Source organism: Pimephales promelas, chromosome 21, assembly GCF_988280905.1.
Source record: "Pimephales promelas chromosome 21, fPimPro1.hap1.1, whole genome shotgun sequence".
NCBI lineage: Eukaryota > Metazoa > Chordata > Actinopteri > Cypriniformes > Leuciscidae > Pimephales > Pimephales promelas.
The window spans coordinates 8563426-8584306 of NC_142789.1; the positions used below are offsets into that span (position 1 = coordinate 8563426).

The following is a 20881-nucleotide window of genomic DNA, read 5'->3' on the forward strand; positions in this document are numbered from 1 at the left end:
GACATTAGCCTAATCCAAAATATTTCCATATGTGGCTCTTTCCTCCTTTCGTGTCAACAAGTGGATTCAGAGAGAGAGCCATATCAGCGTTATGAAGAGGATGCGACTGTGCACCTTTCAGACAGCGCGTCTAGAACTGGATTAACCTGGTATTCGGTACCTAGAAAAGCTGGTACCGTAACTTTTTTTTTTTTAGTACCGACTTGGTACCGAAGTACCGAGTTTTTTGACAACACTAACCGAGACCCATACGCACAGACGTCTTCACCTGCGTATGAAGACACCACTTCCAGAGAACAACGAGACCCACTGCCGAGCCAACTATCACCAAAGTAAAGAAGAAGAAAAAATACACAACGCAGAGAAAAGACTTCCGGAACCTTCAGTCATCCATCAACATTATCAAGACTGTAGTAGTCAGCCAGGACATCGCACAAGTGAAGACTCCACAATCCTTGTTTTTTGCTGGAAACCTTGCAGGCCACAGCCGAAGATGGCTGCATTGACTCACTTGTGCACAAACATGATGGTTAAACAGTCTTGATCTTTCAGCAAAAATTACACCAGATGTAACTGAAGTTTAATTCTTCCGTAAGAGCTTCACGGACCCTAATTGCATGTTTGTTTTCTGTGTCAGCATGTAATTACAGAAAAAGCAAACACAGAACATGAGTATGTGCCTGTAACTAGCACAAGTTACATGAATGAACTTTCTTAAGTGTTTAAATTTGTACATAATGTAAGAGTTATTAATACTCTCAAAAGGGGGGACTGAAGGAATACAAATTTATTAAATGTTTCATAAAGGTTTAACCATATTTTCAACTGAAAAATGTATACAGTGTTTACCATTTTGAGGCCAATAAGATTTAGCCAAGCATTCCAGGTGTCACACATTAGCTTTTGTCTTTATGTACTTTCTGGCCATTAAGTTCAAGTTTCAGCTTTGCTTTTGTAATGGTAAAAGTGTGACCACACTGGTCAGACTGATTAGATTAGCGTCTCTGGTAATCTGCTGAATCATTTACATTTGCTTTGTTTCAAGAGACTCCTCCTCAATGTAACTCCTCCAGATTAACATCTCAAGGCACAGAAAACTGCTATGCTGATGAACTGAGGCGCCTGTTGAATCATATACATTTGCTTTTGTTTCAGTTTCTCCCCCCCACAATGTAAACTCCTCCCCTCTAAATGTATAAATTGTAAGGGAATGTTTTCCCTTAGTTAGACTATCTTTGAGATGACTACAGCGACGCAATAAATAACTTCTGCGTGAAAGATACCTCAAAAGTCTCCTGGTCTGTTGCGTGGAAGAATAAAACTTCACTACAACAACAAAAGACAAAACAAACCAGCCTCGTTTTTCTCTACCATTTCCGAACTCGCATGATTAACCTTGTAACTGCCGGTGCAAAATAAAACTGCAATTTCAAAACAATTATAAAGAGTCTGTGTGCGAACTTTGATTATGGTTGCACTTGCACTTATTGTTTGCACTTCAGACTTCAATGAGTTCAGCCTCAATCAGAAGTTCTTAAAGCTCTTAAATGTACAGTAAGGTCTGAAGAGACTCATGTGAAATCAAACAGGAGAAAAGCCAGTCAATAAAGACCTTTTGCAGTACTTGTATATTGTTTTCTTTTAATGCATTTGATAATTCATACTCAAAGTAGACCTGCAATGACATGCATTAATGCATTATTAGTTAAAAGATTGCAAAATGCACCTGCATACTATTTTTCCATTCCAGTCATGAATTTTGTCATTGGGGATTTCCGAAAAATTGTGCAAAAATCTCGTCTCGTTCTCGTGAACCCAATCCCTATATATATATTGATTTGATTTATTCAACAACAACATACAAACATGCCAGAGGCGATTCATATACATTTAAATACAATTGTTGAGGATAAAATACACAATAAAGCCTCAGGCTTATTTCCATTGTGGTCCTCTACATGCATAAAATGAACGAACAGTTCTCTTCTAAAGGGCCATGCCTCTTGTAATTGCTTTAAATGATCTTGCAATCCATTCCAAGCAACTGCACTCGAGTACAAAAACAAATTCTTCCCAACTACACTTTTAAACTGGTACAAATATATATTATTTATCCTTGCCCTTGTGGAAATACAGTGAACATCTCTCACGAAAACATAGTAGTCATGTAAGTATTTAGGAACAGTCCTCTGAATTATTTTATACACCATCTTGATTTTAATAAAAATTACTCTTTTATCCACTTTTAAAATTCCCAATTCCTTGAAATGGTTGTCATTTAGTTGCATACGAGGTTGTAACCCAAAAATAATTCTACACAACCTGTTCTGAGCAGTCTGTAATTTATTTTTGACATGTTTTTTAGAGCCACTATGCCAAAAAGTTGCTGCATAGTCGAAATGTGGTTGCACTAAACCACCAGCTAACTTTGTCATTGTTTGTTTGTCTAAATAAGCAGCCTGTCGAGCTAAAAATCTTTATTCGACTATTTATTTTCGATAAAGCAGCAGCTGCCATACTATCCCCAGTCATTTTGTTATCAAGAATACATCCCAAAAATTTCACTTCTTGTTTAAAAGAAAAATGCTCATCTCCCACCCTTATTCTTGATATTTCTGAATTGGGACATTTCTTCAATTTTGCAGCAGAACCGAATAAGAGGGCCTCAGTTTTCCCTAAGTGCAAAAATAGCTTACTTTGAAAACACCAATTAGACACTTCTACAATTTCTCTTTTTAACTTGTTTTCTATTGTTTCTTTATTTTCATCAGTAACTATTATTACAGCATCATCAGCATATAATGATAAGTGGCTAGAACAGGCCATCTTTAAATCATTTATATAAATTTAAAAAAGTAAGGGCCCTAATACGCTACCTTGTGGTACTCCACAAGAGATCGGTAAAAATTCTGAGCACACTCCATTTATATCGACCATTTGACACCTATTCGTAAGATAGGATTTGATCCATTTACATGAATTAGAGTCGAAACCCATAGCATTTAATTTTAACAACAGAATATTATGGTCGACTGTGTCAAAGGCTTTTCGTAAATCGAGCAATTATTACCATCCCACTTAATTTACCTTTATCTATTCCTTTCTTTATATAATCTGTCAAATATAGAATAGTTGTCTCTGTGGAATGTAACTTTCTAAAACCAGACTGAAATTCATATAAAATATTAAAATTGGAAATATATTCTTCAATTTGGTCAAATAATATTTTTTCTAAAATTTTAGATAAAGAAGACAGGATTGACACAGGCCTATAATTATTACAATCAAGCCTACTCCCTTTTTTAAAAAGGGGAAACATTTTAGCTTGTTTAAATTCAACTGGTACCTTGTTCTGGCAAATAGAGAGATTTAAAATGTGAGTAACCATAGTTATAAAATTAGCAGCGTCTTAAATAAATTTAGCTGGGATATTATCCAACCCTGTGGCTTTATTGCACTTCAATTCACTTAGTTTCTTATAAACTGTGCTCTCTTTTACTTTGCTAAATGAAAAACTTCCTAAGGCAACACCACAATTATCATATTCTTTAACCAATTTATCGTCATATAAGTCTGATTGTGCTGGAAGCTCTTTTACTAAATTTTCGCCCACCGAGGTAAAAAATTAATTAAAACAATTTGCTACCTTTTTCTGATCTCTCATCAATTGACCATTAATTTTGAGACTAATTCTTGGATCTTTACTTTTAACCTTTTGCCGATAGCCTAGACCACTCAAGATTCGCTATAGTTTTTTAGAGTCTTGTTTAGCCTCACTAGTTTCATTCATCAAAAACATTTTTTTAGCCTCTTAAATTTTGCATCTAATCTCATTTCTTTTACGTTTAAATTTGATATAATTATCATTATTCCCATCTTTTTTGAATGATTAAGCTATTATTGCGTTCCTTGATATCTTTTTTAGAATACTATCGGAATACTATCGATCCAGGGTTCTGTTCTTTGTTTAATTCGTATTTCTTTGCAAGGTGCAACTTTATTCAGAACTTGCACAAATCTCTTTTTAAACCTGTCCCATACTATATCCACGTCATCAAACTGCATCACCTCTTTCCAATTAACCTTACTAAGTTCTTCAACAAAAAATTATGGACTGTATCTTTTAAGCAATCTGATTTTTAATGCATTGTGATGACTTATAGCCTCTCTATTTAATTTCCTAAATACATATACCATATTATGATCACTTAAAGCTAGGGTATACGATTTCAAAGATTGTTCATTATTAATATGCTCGTTTAGATCAAGCGGCAACCTCCCCGTCTCTCTCTTGAAGCCAACACGGAAGTGAATTAAACTGCAATTTATCGAGTGGCCGCTTGAGGCAGGCTGCAGAAGCGAGTCAAATCTGTATCTCCCCCATGTTAAAATGCCCAACTTTACAGCAGAAAAAAACATGTTTACAGCCTGGAGCAAAAAGTGGCTTTGGTCTATAGACCTCATTTTTCCCTTCATGACAACTGTGAGGGGGGTGAATTTTTTTACAACTCATCTGTTTAAATTATATTTAAGCCTTAAAGTTCTGCATAATTAAGGGCGTGGCCACTTGAGTGACAGGTGGATTCTTGCTGCCGCGTTCACTCACTGTCGTTTGTCTGCTGTCTGTTAGCGTCACCCTCAGCTGTGTTTGTGCTTTACCGGGATTATTTCATACAGTTTAATACATGTATTATACCTTCGCCCGTGCACGCCGTTGGATTCCGTCATGTTGAGTATGGAGAGAATAACCAGCGCCGTGTTTCCAGCTGTTTCCCTCGCATGCACTAATGGATGTCTGATGATTTCAGCGCGTTCTCTCCGTCCATGCAATAGATGCACACCCTTGAATGAGCGCGGATTTCTAGTTCATTTACTTGAAGTTCTGAGGTAATATTTGGTTTGACCCATCTGAGAAACTGAGAGGCGGCCAAAATCAGATTGTAAAATGGACTGAATTAAAGCTCTTTACGAACTTGACGTGAGATGCCGACTGACATGTGCTTGCCTTGAATCACTGTCGCATGCACAAGCTTATACATTTTAACTAGCAGAATAATAATGCATCACAATGCACATAGTTGACTGCTTGTATGTTGTGAGAAATGTGTGTGATCTGTGTTAATGTACTTGTATATATGCTCTATAACTAATTGCCCCTTGTGAGATTAATAAAGTTGATAAAAAAAGTTAAGTAGTCTCACTTTTAGTTACGTCTTAACTATTATAATATTTCGAAGGGCAAAACATGAACTTTAACCATTGGCTTTACTTTTTCAATCAGCTGTCAATTCAGCGACAGTAGCATAGCATTAGCACCTCAGCTCCACCCGCGTCCCGCCTCTTTGCCCATTTTAATTTATCCGGTAGTGACGAGAGGTGACGCACTGCCAAGATGGCGACGGTCGGCCCCGCCCACTTTAGGCCTCAAAATCGCTCTTCAGAAACCTATGGGTGACGTCACGGACACTACGTCCATATTTTTTTACAGTCTATGGTTTAGATGCTGGTTATGGTTATATAGTACAATCCTAACAATATGAATAGAGAAAAGAACTAAAAAAATCCTTTCACTCTATTGGCTGTACAGCCGCAGAAAAGTTGACCAATGTAGAAAGATCAGAGATTAAAAAGAAATGTGAAGAACGCCGGTCTCTAAGTAGGATAAATATAGCGTCCTTCATTGACTGTTGGAGAAAGCTTCAGGGAGATCTGGGACGGAAAACGACGCTGACACGGATGACTTTTTGTTGAGCAGGTAAATTTATTTATTCTTTTATGGTGTGACGTGTTACATGGCTTTTTATCAATTTGACAACTTGCTCATGCTGCCGGTCGGCATTGGAATGTTAGCCGTTTAGCATCGCCTATCACGGGTCAAAGTAATTATATTTCCCGTTCTAGGTTTCTGTTGGAGCCGATCGGAATTTGAACAAGATGTGCTGCGTGCTGCAATAACAATTACTGAAAACCTTAGCAATACTAGTAGTATTATAATGGTGGTGGGGAGTTTAGAACATTTCATGTGTTGCTAATCTTGCGATGACGTGAACTCAAACGTGACATACGTCAGGAATCAGGTAGCACAGAGGGGAGGGGGGTGTGTATGGAGGGGCGGGATGAGTTTTTTTAAAACTTCCCTACCGTCTCGACCGATTTTTAACATCGTATACCATAGCTTTAAACCAAGCTCCAAAATACCACTTTTATAGAAATGTCTGAAACCAGTATAACATCAATAATTGTACTGCTTTTAGAAGTAATTCTGGTTGGGTCACTGATAATTTGTTTCAATGCATATGATTTACATATGTATATGCATATGATTTTATATAATTAAAATACACAAAATTAAAGGGGACATATCATGCAAAATCCACTTTTTTAGCCCTTAAATGCATTTTGTTGTATATTTGGAGTGTTTATAAGTACAGAAAAGATGAAATTATTCTCTTCAGGTGCTTCGTCTATATCTTTATATTCTGTTTTGGTCATATTTTTCAACCTGTTCAGATTTTTCTGTTTTCTACGACGTTTTTTGAGTAAGTGCGTCACCGTATTTGGCAGCGGAACTGCCAAATAAGGACATTGACTACCTGCCCAACACTTCGAGCAATCCGCCATTATTATTTCTCGCTCCGATTTTGTAGTCCGAGCTCAATGATGCAGAAGTTACAAGAGGGCAAGCCAAAATATTCGGTTGTTGGATGTACGTTAGTGACCTGAAGCACTTCAAGGATTCCCACTTCAACAACCTCCGCCAGTATACAGAAGGGTTTGCCGATTGACTTTGTCTGAATGAGAGGTAAATTCCTTCTATCTTTGGAGACGATGAACAGAGCATTTCGATAAGCTGTAAATATTGTTAATAAAATTAAAGTACTTTCTTAAAACACATGGTGGTCATGGTTTAGCAGTACCTTTGTCTTTCTTTGTTTTTGTTTTGAAGTAACGTTACACGTCTGCAGTATTATTGTTCTTGAGTTTCATCAATGGTCATTTAGCTGCGTTGTTTTCTGATGCTTTTCTAAACGTATCATATTGTCAATACAGATTTTTTTGTGGTAAGATTAGACCGTAGTCATTTATCTTGTCAGTGTGCTTGTTTTAACAAGAGAAATAGTCGACTTTCACTAATAACACAAAACAGTTAACTCACATACCAATACATCCATATGGTTCGGCAGGTTCATATGCAGGTTCGTCGTTGTCTTTATCAACTCGCTCGCTCTGGCTCGAATAAGTAAGGCTTGATGGACAAGTCTTCTGTTGTTGACATTTATTAACGTGTGAATAAAAATGTTCTTTGAAGGTATTGTATATAATTGTATATCTCTAATCAAACTACAATAATGGCCGAACGTGGGGAGTTAAACTGACCGTGAACTCATCGACCTGGAGAGCGGGCGGGGTATGACGCATCTCCTTTTTATTTAAAGGGTCATGAAACCCCCCTCTTTCAGCTCAAGTCTAGCTCACAATCTTTTTGAAAAATGCAACTTAAATGGGCGTGGCTAGCTGTGAGAAGAAGGGAGGGAGTGGGTGTGGTATGGCCATCACTCAATGTCCCTCCCATGCATATCGACTGTCACTAAAAAGCAATGGTAAAACGTGAGGAAATGCTAGATTTTTATATGTAGCTGGCAAAGTTAAAGTCTTATGAAATAAACCGACACATTATTATTGTCCTTTCAAAAGTAACTGAATGTCCTGCTACATATATTAGCCTAATCGTAATTCTATTTAAAACATATTAATGTTGGCTACATGCATAATTATAATGACATTATAAAATATATAGTGGTTTATATAGACACTATAAACACATTTTAGAAAAAAAATATTAATTTTCCGCTTAAAAAACTCATTCCGTGTATAGTCTACGTACCCTCTGAACCCTCATAATAAAGATGGCTCTGCGGAGGTGGATGAATTCTCATTTTAGACACACACACACACACACCTCTGAAGGGATAGAAAGTCCTCGGGATACCGCATCACTAGCAAGACGCAACTTGGATTTGTTGTCAACAAGGCGAAGTCCATCATTCTCCACTTGTCGCAGCTCTCTCGCGAAAATGTTCGCGGCACACACTATAGTTTAGATCACGTTTAGATGTGTCCGTGGTTGATGGCAAACCAACCGTCCAGAGTCAGAGTCTAGCCCTGGCAATATCGCGGGGAACATATTCAACGCACTTGGACTTTGCACCATGAAAATAAATACTTGCGTCCCATGATTGCCTCTCTCATCTACTACGCGATTTAACATGTCTGTCGTTGGAAAGATCCACGTGGTGTCATGAATAATTAAGAGACCGTGTCTTCTCATTGGATAAGAAAACTCAGTCTCATTAATAATAATGAGACAGCGATGAGTCATCAACGCACTGTGCAGTGCATGGCCACGTCACCCACTCCGATGAAGATTTTAAACCCGGAAGACGAAAAAAGCGGGAAAAAAACTCAAATTTAACCATTTTAACCTTATTCCCAGACAGCAAACTGACATTGAATCAACGTGGAAACGACGTCTCTCATGACATTGAAACAACGTTGATTTTGCTCATCGAATTAACGTTGAACCAACGTCAGACGCGGCATTCTTCAAAGCTAAATGAAAATCGATAATTGGTTTGCTTTCATAACGTTGAAACAACGCGTTGATTTCAAGTTGATTTTCCGTTAGTTTTGAAAGAATGACGCGTCTGACGTTGGTTCAACGTTAATTCGATGAGCAAAACAATGTCGGATCAACGTTGTTTCAACGTCATATTTCCACGTTGATTCAATGTCAGTTTGCTATCTGGGTTATTAAATCTAACAGATGCTAACATTGTCTTCAATGGTGTTCAACACACATACCTCTGTTATAATCTCAGAAAATTTGGTTTGGGGTTTCATGACCCTTTAAAGGGGCCGCGTTTGAAACGGGTCGCTCAAAGACGCAAATCAGAAAAGGGGTAGAAAAGGGGCTTGTGGAGCTATAATAATGAGGAATTCAGACCCAAGCATTGCAGTTATGTTTTATATAGACCACAACGGTATGATTTATATAAAATGAATGATTTAAAAGCATGATATGTACCCTTTAAAGATTAGACACAGGAAGAGATCAGTGAATCAGAAAGTTCAAGACAATTATGGCATCGTCACAACAGCCAAAAACACCACACCAACTTCCTCTCGGCTTTTGAAAAAAAAAAAAAAAATTACTTTATAAACTCACTGTCAGCCAGAGAAAAACTAATGAGCCCAACTAAAGCAAACGCTGATGCTAATAATGTTAAACTGGTTTGTAAACTTGAAGTCAGTTGCAGTTCTTGGGCTCTATCTTGCACCCGGCGCAAATGACTTTATGCACTGACGCATTTATCATTCCTATTTTGCACTATCATTTTCACTTTTTAACTGAAAATGATAAGTTACTGTCAGAATTTGGACAGAATTTACAGCAAGGTTTAACAGTAGCCTCGTTTCCATCCACTTTTTGCGCTGTTGTGTTATCGACAAAGTGAATATGCGGAAAAAAAACAATACGAAATTTGCCGTCTTCTGACTGTTTCCATTCAATTGACCTTTTACCGATAAGATTGTGTGCGTGATGACGTCACAAATGACGAAAGCGATTTGTCGCATATGTTTTAGTGTATCGCAAAAAAAAGTGACTTCAGCCATTTCCATAAACATTTTTTTTTTATTTTTTTTTTTTATCGCAAATTATACCTTTTGAGGTTCCAGTCAGCACACCCTCAACACCGAAACAAACAAACAAGAAAATCGAGAGAGTAGGCTATTCAGGCAGTTAATTGAAATTTGCCAACTTACTGTCATTTCAATTAACAGTTACACAAATGGGACAAGTGTCCGAAATATCAGAAGACGACGGCAGAATGAAGCAGTTGCTCATGTGATAGGGCTCGAAAACTACCCTTATTATGCGACGAAGCCCAAGCGTCTGGGAGAGACCACGCAATAAGGCATTCTGGGAGGAAGTTGTGGAGAGACACTTTACAGAAAGTCTCTGGGTGCAACATTTTAGAATGACACGGCCGACGTTTGAGATGCTGTGTGGATTCATTGGTCCTGATGTTGCGCCTACCCCAGGTTGCCACCGACCACCGGTTCCAACACGAAAGCGGATTGCCATTGCCATCTACAAGCTGGCAACCTGCGCCGAGTATAGAGTGGTAGGCGAAACTTTCGGGGTAAGTCGGGGTTAGATTTCTCTGTCGTTTCCCGTCAAAAATACATGTTATATCATTTTCTTCCATTAAATGGAGAAAATAACGAGTCTCCTCATCTGTCCACGAAAACCGCTCCGAGTCCGCCATAGTGTTTGTTGTGACGACGACTGCACCTTGCGCGTGAGGAAATTATCACGTGACACCACATTTTTTTGCGTGAAAGCCCTTTTTCTCGACAAAAAGTGTTTCCAAACTTGTTTTTCGCGACATTTAAAATATCGACATTACATTTATGCGCTTAAGTTAAACGGAAAAGGATTGTGTCGACATTTGCAACAAAAAAAAATCGATAATTGGCGTTTCCATCAACTATATCGGTAAACATTTTGATGCGCAAAACCTTTTTTCGCAAAAAAACCCTTGGATGGAAACCTGGCTAGTGTCAGCAACAAAATGCTTATAAAAGACTGCTATAATGTCCAGTCAAACCCTACCTTTCAGGACCAATCGAGCTCCTTTAGAGTGAGCATAACACATGAGATCTGCATCATATTGTCCAAAAGCTGCAACTGTTGTAACTTTCGTCCAGTCATAATACTTCCAAGCCTTTTTCCCAACATCGAATACAAAAACCTGGAATAGAAGCATTAATTGTTTGTTTTAGACAGCTTTCTAGAATAAAGATAAGAGCTTTTTTATTAGAGATTATATTCTTTATCACAATACATTGCAATAATCAGTGTTTTTACTCTGACAAAATTTTTTACCCTAATTAAATGTAAAGGGGTCCAATTATGCCTTTTCACAAAGTTTGATTTTGGGGTGTACTAGGATGTTTTCATGATTGATTGTTAAAGGGCACCTATTATGGAAAATTCACTTTTACATGGTGTTTGAACATAAATGTGTGTTGGCAGTGTGTGAGCAAAACCACCCTAGAATGATAAAAAAAATCCACCCAGTGTTTTTTTTACAATCTCAATAAATCATATGCACTGCCTCAGAACGAGCTGTTCTGAGATCCAGCTCTTTGTGACGTAGAAAGTGAGAAAGGGGTTTGATTGACAGTGTGGTTGTGGCATAGACCCCGCCCTCGGTGATCTGTACATCCTTCATTGTTTCAACGACAGCCGGTAATGTCTCTTGGAAACATAAATGTTCTGTCGTGGACTCATGGGTTAATCCTGTTGTTGTAGCTTAAAAGTTAATCCTCAACTGTGGATCGTCATCTACTGTTTGCGATCCACCGTCACATCCAGTAACAGTAAGTGTATTTTATGATTTTTGAGCAAATAGTCTTTTCAGTCAATGTCAGCCAATTCAACAACAAATGCGTCTAAAGTTGTTGTCGTCGTAGGATGTCTGTGTATATAATTTAAACCTTGTTTGTATAGTGTGTAACCACACGTTTATATATATTTAAAGATATTGTATTAAAAACTGGATATATGTTGTTGTTCTGTAAGTTAGCCATCTCCTCACATTTGCCACAGAAGCACCTGTATGACAAGTAAACATGACGCCACAGGTCCCTCGCATAAATGTAATTTCGCTTGTAGTAGCAAACTTCACAGTATGTGTATGTAATTTCAGAAAAATTGCGCAAGCATTAGTGTTTGAGTGTGTCTTCCACATCCATAATTGCAAATGGGACGCGATTACAACAACTCTATAAGTACATAAATGTATCAAATAACCATACCGAGACGTACTGGTCCATTCTCATTTGTGTTTATTCTGCCGGAGTCTCTTCGTACTATTTATATATTCCGATTCAAACGTACGCTGAATGTCATCAATGTCACGCAAAACAGCAGTTTCTCACACTCTCTCAGTACCGACTGCCATTGGTATCAAGTTACGCCCTCATCCAAAGGCAGGGCGGGCATATGCAGCTCATTTGCATTTAAAGCCGTATACCCCCGAAACAGCTCATTTTTAAGCAGGCCCCAAAAATGACATTTTCAAATGGTTATAATAAATTAACTGTGGGGTATTTTGAGCTGAAACTTCACAAATACATTCTAGGGACACCTTAAACCAATATTACATCTTGTAAAAAGGGGCATAATAGGTGCCCTTTAAAAAAATGCATTATTTTTTTTTACATATTTTACATTATTACAGCTCCACTCTTTACAGCTACAGCTCAAGTCTTTTAATCTTTTCCTTTGATATGTAATCTTTTCTGATTAGTTATGTACCCCTGTATTGTGTCTTTTTTCTTTCTATTAATTTGTTCTATATTGTGACTGTTTTTTTCTTTGCTTATAATGTTTTCTATAAAAAAAATAATAATAATAAAAATAGAAACGCTTGCACCAACTTCAAGCATAATACAGGCATGTGATTGGCTAAGGACAAAAAAGCAGGAAAATATACCGAACAGAAACAACAACCAGAGATACATTTATAAGCTATATTTTATTGTCATCACAGTTTGCCAACAGTCCCGCATCCAAGATTCTACATTGATTAAAAAAGAAAATCAAATGTGTTTTAATGGTAGTTATTTTATACGGAAATCATTTATTTATAATTCAGATGAGAATAAAGTTAGGGTTAATTAAAATTAAGGAAAACAAATATATTGATCTGAAATATAGCATTTTACATTAATTTAAGTACAATTACCAAACATATATCAAGGTCATTTTGTCTTTTTATTATTTAATTAATAAACTAATTATATAAAACTATTGTCAGTCAAAAATGAATCTGCTGAAGCTTGTCAAGCCAAACGTGAATCGGATCGTCTTAGGGCGAAGAGCATTTGAATTATGGAGCTGCAACACATTCTCATCCTTTAACGTCATATAGAACGCTATATGCAAAAACGGCGCTATACTACGCACATGGCACCCGTTATCGTTAATATAACACGCGCTGTGAGGGCTAAGTTTAGGTGTGGGGTAGGGTGTGCGTGTCATATTCACGCTAAAGGATTTATGACGTCTTGGGTTCGCGTGTTATATTAACGATAAAGGGTGCCATGTGCGTAGTATAGCGCCGTTTTTGCATATAGCGTTCTATATGACGTTAAAAGATGAGAACGGGCTGGGAGAGACCTCCGCTATTTTTATTGTGATAAATTACAAGTTTTCATATGCTGAAATAATGGTAAACTGTAATGAAATAGCAAGGTAAACTACAACAAACAAGAGACATTAAATGAATACAAAAGACTGTTACAGGATAACAAAAAGTTGGTGCTTTAGGATGTAACTTCTATTTTATGTACTGTCTAACTTCACTCATCCAGCTATTATTATATTGTTTAATACACATTTCCAGACACGTTCAGTACAGGCTAATGTTACTTAGTACGGTCGATCTTACTGTTACACTGAAATAGTTTAGTCTAGTTCACTAACCATTTTCGTTATCAAATTATACATTCACCTATGTTGACGTTGCAGATTGTGAAAGATACATGAATAGTTAGTGAAATGCCTTATTCTAGATAGCACCACAAATGTAACGTTATCATGGTATGAGCATGAAGCATTAGTTCAACGTCAAGCTGATAAAACTAAGTAGCCTATTATTGTAACGTTGCAGTGGGAGTTTACATGAGTTTCCAGCATGTTGTGTGATGCTTTCTCCGCTGTGTTGAAAGTCTCAGTGTGGCCGTGTACCGTGAGTGCTCGCTGTTGTGTTTGAGCACGCGCAAGAGCACGAGCGCTCTTGTAAAAATTGGTTGCAATCTGAAACATCACCGATAGAGGCCGCTAAAAAAAAATACATAGAGCACCTTTAAATGTTATACCATTTAATCATTTTAATACAAACAGTAATCAATCACAAAACCATAGTTAATTTCCTAAGCAAAGCAGCGCTGAACAGTCTTAGAGAAGCGAAAGCTTACAATTCTCTCCATGTGCAGCGCACATATACTGGAGTTATAATGTTCGGAACAGTGTTTAAAATAAGTTAACCAAGTTAGTCAGGCTTAGGAAGGTCAAACAAATGAGTTTTGGAAAAGTTGTGGGAAAAAAAACAGTGTTGACATAGCGACAAAACTTCCGAAATAAAGCTCAACCAGGCCTTGTCCCCCTTTTTGCGTATTCCGTGGGCAGTGCTTATTTAGATAAGTACCAATGTGGCTTCATAAGATCCAGAAAAGTTGCATTATAGTCCAAACGAGCCGTTCATTGTAGTTATTGAGAAGTTCTGTTAAATAAAATATCCAGATTGTCCTCACTGAAGAACACAAAATCCAGGGGGAGGAGTTGGATCTGAATTACAACTACCCATCTCCGCCCCCTGATCCATAACCCTACCCCTAACCCTACACATCTCCACCCCTCAGATCTGGATCCAACTCCGCCCCCTGGATCTCGTGTATGTCAATGAGGTGCTACTGAAAATATCCCTTTGGAGTGGACTTAGAGCTTTGTAACCTTATAGATCTTTTTTATGCCCAAACAGCAACATTACACCCTAAAGTTGAAAAAGTGGAAAAGCGTAATAGAACCCCTTTAATGTTGTGTTTAATTTATTTTTTAAGTTCTAAACAAAACAGCATGCAGGAGCAGTAATTGGTGATGATGAGTTATAGTGAGTGAATGAGCTCAATGTGCAAGTAAGTTAAGCTGGTACTGTCACAGGGAAGCTATACAGCGACCCTCAACAAAGGACAGATTTACACACTGAATGTCTAGCAAAATATGTTTGCAAATGCCACTTGGTTTGATATTTTCTGACCGTTTTAACGCCATCAGCTGATCGCTGAATGCGTCCAGAGTGAACGCTTACCTCAAACGCTGGTTGGGATCGAATGGGTTGACAGAGCTCCTCTAGTGCACATGGACAAAAGTTGGACCACACCTGTGCGGACAAAGTCAACACGAGGACAGACACAGAGATCTTCATTGTATGCTAAAATATATGTTAAAATACAGAAACAAAAACATCACTGTCTGTCTACAAATCTAAACAGACCGAAACAATAACACGTGACACCAAAAAAAAGAAATGAAAGCGATAGATGAGAAATACACAAGACACTTACCACAAAGGGGGTGGGGTAAACCATAGACATAATATATACATAGACGCCCTATTGGCCGCTTTGGAACGTTGCTGCGATACGTCAACGGGTCCGCCATTTTGCGGAGGTCAAGACTGCATTGTAATTAAATGTAAGTAAACGGGTGAGCTGCGTTTTTCTGGATAAAAACATTCTTGGATAAGAATGGTGAAGATCCCCATACTGAGATATTTAAGTTTGCTCATTGTGGAAAAAGCATTTTATGTGATCGACCAGATTTTAGCAATAACATTGATAACTGATGGATCATTTATGATAATACATATGTTGTGGTACAACTGTAGTGCAATGCAAATAGTAATTATAAAGTGAAAAGTACTAGTAAATAGTTTAGTCAATAAAATAAACAAATAGTATACAGCAAATAAAATGGTAATGAATACATGTAAAAATATTGATAATAGTTTATTAATAATTCTATAATAATAGCAATAGAATAAGACATTTCTACAGAATAAACACACACAAAAAATATATTTAATATTTAGCTCTTTGTGCTAAATTTCAGTTTTATTGATCAGTAATAGGCTAGCCATTATAACAGAAGTAGCTTCAGTCAAACATACTGTTAAAATAGCCTAAATATAAAGTTATGAAACTTTACTTTGCCTTCAGCCAAAACTATACCAGGGAACCATTAATAGATTAATGAGACCAAAGATAAACACAAATTATACGAATTATATCTCATGTTTAACCTCTTGACTAGAGACATCCGAGCCAGCGGCAACCGTCAGAAGCACTGGCCGTGGTACGGCTGTTCCAGGCAAGGGTATCTCGTTCCAGGCGGGGGAGACGAGCGCTGGGCGGGGGCGCAGCAACTCCGAACACTTCAGATCAAATTTTTAAATAGGCTCTATCTTTATAAACAAACCACATATTTGAGCTTTAAACAACTACATTGTCGACTGAAAAACTATTAAAACTACATTGCGTGACACAATAACAGTAGTATTTAATCTCTAAACGTTACTTACTAATTAAATCATGACCAAATACAACCAAAAACAAACGTTCAGTCTTGCTTGTAAAAGGTACTTCCTCGAAAGCTGTTTTCAGTTGTGTGGCGATTTTTACAGCCCCAAGCAGTGCACAAAACAGGCATTTTTCTCAATTCCCGGTATGAGAGGTATGGGAAACTTGATCTCCTCAATATGGCGGCGCCGTTGACGTACGCTCCAGCGGCCAATAGGGCTTCTATGTTGTTGTTTTTTTTTTTTTTTTTTTTTTTTTTTTTTTTGCAACATAGAATATACAAAGATATTTACATGACAATACAGCTCACAACAAATAGAAAATAAAAAAAAAAATCATGCCAGGGGTAAAGACCTATAAATACTTCATAGGTCTTTCTTGCTTTTTTGTTCTTAATTTTATCTAATGAATTACCATATAGTTTAATCTCTTTCATAAATAGGGCGTCTATGTATATTATGTCTATGGGGTAAACTGCCTCAAACTGATTTCATTGGTCTGATTCGATAACACGATTCACATGACATGAAATGTTACGTGGAATAAAGATAAGGTTTTTTTTTTTAATCGTTTTATTGATAATTCTGGTTTTGACTTTTTAAATATTATGTTTTATCTGTTACAATTCAAAGCTGATGATATCAAACTCATACTGTTAAATTATGATGATTAAATAAAGCCCTTTTAATAAAACAGTTATTACCACTGATCTAGATTTTTTTTTTAATTCTATTTGGTTTTAGGTATAAAGGTGCTGTCTGATGATATCAGTTCCCCAAATAGGCTATAATAATTCAATACATACTTATTTAAGCACTTAAAAAAACTATTAAATAATAATAAAAAAAAACTGAATAAATAGTGGTTATAAATGTCAGTAAAAGTTCATGTCCGTTAAGTAAGATCTGACTCCTACCTGCAGGGTTCAGATCCGACACTGATCCAACACACTTGTCTATAATTATTAAGTGCTTCTGAAGATGTTAATTAGCTGGTTCAGTTTATCAGGGTTGGAGCTGATCTCCAAGAACAGGACTGGAAACTCTTCAGTACGGGGCATTACAAAGCACAGTGCGCCCTCTGCAGGAGAAACACACTTCTAGTTGTACCAGTCATTCTACTTGTTTTCAGTTCATTCAGCAGCACCCATAACTTCCTCATGTCAACAGGGGAGTTAGCTATTTTCTGGGGATAACTATTTTTTAGCAAACTGTAAATCAGCATTGTTGGGAGGCAAATCTCTGATGAGAGTTCCGGTTTCTGTGGTCAATCTGGTGCAAGCATGTTGCATCAAGCTGTTAGACTCTACAGCTAAAGCCAAACTGACAAATAATGACAAATGAAACAACAATTGCGTTGAGGCATGTATAGAACGAAAGAACAACTAATGAATCCAGCTAAAGTAGGCTATAAGCAATCAGCTTCAAACCGGACAGATGAAAACATTCAAATCTGTAACTTAAATGTTAATTTATTTTCTGGTGTCCACCTTTTTTTCTTGAGCAAATAATGATTGCCACCATGATGGATTCTAGCTTTCGTTTGTGTCCTCTTCCATTACCCATTGTTAAAACAGGGTGAAAAGAGTGATGGCATTACCAAACAGAAACTTTTTGAATATTACTAAAAATGATAATGAGAGCAGGGTTAAGCTCAAAACATATTTCTTTAGTTTGTTGCTGTTATTGTGGGAAAACAGCAACAAACTAAAGAAATTCCTGGAAAGTATGTGTTTTGAGCACCATCAAATCTGTAGAATCACTCATGGTTGTGCTAAGAAACAGTTCACCCGTAAATAAAATGATTATGTCCTTCCAAATTCGGATGACTTTCACTGTGCAATGAAACACAAAATATTGACAGATTTTCATTTTTTGGGGGTATGCTAATCTTGATTTTCCAAAGTAATCACTGTGCCATAATACATAAACATACATAAAAGGTTGATTAATTATGTTACAAATCTGTTGAGTGTACATACAGTATAGGCTACTGGTATCAGAATATTCTACAAATCTCAATGTTTGGCAAGTGCACCACATAGTTATTTGTATCTAAATACATTTCTGTCATCCCAAAAGTCACACAGGAAAATTTGATAGGAAATCCCAATTGCAGATGTCCAACTTTAGCATTACCATGCTTATCAAATTAATAATCCAGTGTGCATGACCAATCTAATAAACTGAACTACATAAAAACAGAACCGATTGCATAGCTAAAACAAGAATCTTTTGAATCTTTGAAGGATTCACAAAATTATCACATGTTGGTGTCCTGCTGCAAAAAATTGAAGATAAATACATAGAAAAACACACTATTATATGTTGAGCATAACTAACTTGGACTTGAAGTGATTGCAATTTGCAACTTGCCAACAGTGACAGATGGACACTTAGCAGGACAGCTTCTAAACACACCCCAAAATCACAGCTTCAGGAGACTATAATACTTTGGAAACAGCTAACATCTTGCACAAAGAGATAACATGCTACAAGTAAAACATGGACCACGGGTAGAAAAATTCTAGGATGTTTCATGGATCTCTAAATGATCAGACCACAACATCTAAACATCCTCAGCAGAACCAAATGTAAAACTTTTGAATAGTTCGCTCAAAATCTTAATCTTTTGGAGCGTGTAACTGTAGGCTATATTCATGACCTACAAAATAATTATGAAACAAAAAATCCATATCATGACCTTGACAACAAAGAAAGCTAGTTGGTTATATTTTGTGTTTGGTCATTATTTAGTAGGAACGTGGCCCATTTTTGCCATCTTCTGCTTGGCCTGGGGTGCAGGCAGAGCTAACAGACTGATCCTGATGGTCAATGGACTGGTAGGCATCTCTGTTTCGAGCTATTGTTGGGACACCTGAAAGTAAAAGATCAGAAAAACTCTGAATTACTGGAATTGTGTAAACTCAATAGCAGTCTCTAAAATTTTCTAAAAAGCATAAATTCACATTATAAGAATTCATGGTGGTGGTGGGAACATTGATTATGTTGATTATGTTTCAGGAACATTGATTATGTTCCTGAAAATGACGATGTAAGCTCTCTGTGCTGCGCATTTTACGGAAGACAGCTTCCAGAATCTCCACGAGTTCAACGCCGGATTCAACAAGAAACTGTTACTAAAACATGAAGCAGTTCCAACTTTAAAACCAAAGGCAGCAGTTGTTGGGCCACAACCTGTGTAAGTAGGCTAAGACTTAATCATTTTAAATGTATTTGCATGTATAATTCCAGACGTTGCCTTGTGTTTTAGGTTTATCAAATGCCAGCGCTGGCTTTATCCACTAGGCTACTAGTTATGCTATTTTGTGTCTACGACAAACGCGTACAAACATTATGGACCTGAATTTTGTATAAATACTAATGTTGTAAATGTATTTTTCATGTATATGTTTTATGACATTATTTTCGATTTGATCAAGAACGTAAACTAATGCTGTCATGGCACACATTTGTTTTTTAATTTGTTAGCACCACCTTGTGGCAGTTTGGTGTTATAACAAAGAAATTGATGACTGTAAGATGGTTTCTTAGTGGTTGGTTTAGATCATGTGACTCTTAGGTTAGAGGTTATCCAGGAAATAACCGCAGTGTTCCAGTATCTTTCCATGCGGTTGGTCTACGAGGCTCTTCTCTGTTTTCTTTACATTTTTGTGCCACGGAAAGGCTTTGCCTGTAAGTTTATTACCTTTTTTCAGTGTTTGCATGAATGTATGTGTATATATATATATATTTGAAATTCGTTAGTTTGAGTTTAAAACCGAACTATTCAACAGTGATGGCAATTTGTTAACAATAACACTAAGCAAAGCTGATTGTAACCTTTTGGTACAAATTCAGAGAATATTTGTTAACGATGTAAATTTATTTGTGTTTATTTTGAGAACATTGTGTAACAAGACATGTAACCTTTGTATATTTCAGTTTTACAAGAAATAAGAAAGAAGAGGAAAGAACATAACAGTAAAACTTTCAACTTTACTCCTGCGTCTGCCCTTTTCTGACTTCTGTTAACTATCTGTCAGTGTTGCGTAGATGGAACGCGCATCTAGGACAGAATAGTAAAAAGGCAACCGCACTGTGGGCACTAAAGTTCAAGGAAAGCAAGCTCTAACTCCATCATTCCTCGTTCATCATCACACTGACTGTACTCCTAGAAGGTATTATCAATACATGATGGCGGAGAAAGCTACGGAGATTGAAGATGCTACAGAGCAAAGTCAGGCATTGGAAACAAGATCTATAGCCTCTGCTTCGACTAATAGATCTAGAAGCTCATCGGCTAGCATAGCTGCTGCCAAAGCTCGCGCTAAACTGGAGGCTGCACGGGCCAGAACTGAATTCCTTAAAAGAGAATCTGAAATCTTAATTGAAAAGGCACAACTGAAAGTCACAGAGGCACGCATGGAAGCGTCTCTGTCAGCTATAAAGCATGAAAGTGAGGTGGCGGCAGCCAGCGCTGAGGCGAAGGTTTTGGAAGCAGCAGCAAATAGTGAGCTTGGAGAAAGGATTTCTGATGTAAGAGAGGTTTCTGATCGCACTCGTGATTACGTCATGAATCAGTCTCAACTGAGGTTATTGTCTCCTGCTGGAGATGAACCATGTCAAACACCTCTAAATCCTATTGTCCATGTGTTGAGACCTGAAAC

The 20881-nt window shown here is 37.2% G+C and overlaps 2 protein-coding genes across 2 annotated transcripts in view; both read right to left on the minus strand.

Moving 5' to 3' along the window:
* Positions 1-16079, minus strand: part of ctbs (chitobiase, di-N-acetyl-) — a gene marked incomplete at its 5' end in the record, with an annotated part of 46607 nt that extends 30528 nt beyond the window's left edge. The window contains 3 exons of the mRNA XM_039653587.2: positions 10679-10817; positions 14943-15014; positions 15936-16079. Of these exons, the coding sequence (XP_039509521.2) occupies positions 10679-10817; positions 14943-15014; positions 15936-16079 (355 nt within the window). The remainder of the gene's footprint in view (positions 1-10678; positions 10818-14942; positions 15015-15935) is intronic.
* Positions 16080-17719: 1640 nt separating this feature from the next.
* agtrap (angiotensin II receptor associated protein) overlaps positions 17720-20881 on the minus strand; it is a 108752-nt gene continuing 105590 nt past the window's right edge. Inside the window, exon 5 of the mRNA XM_039653607.2 lies at positions 17720-19089. Coding sequence (XP_039509541.1) covers positions 18965-19089 — 125 coding nt within the window. The 3' untranslated portion in view covers positions 17720-18964. The remainder of the gene's footprint in view (positions 19090-20881) is intronic.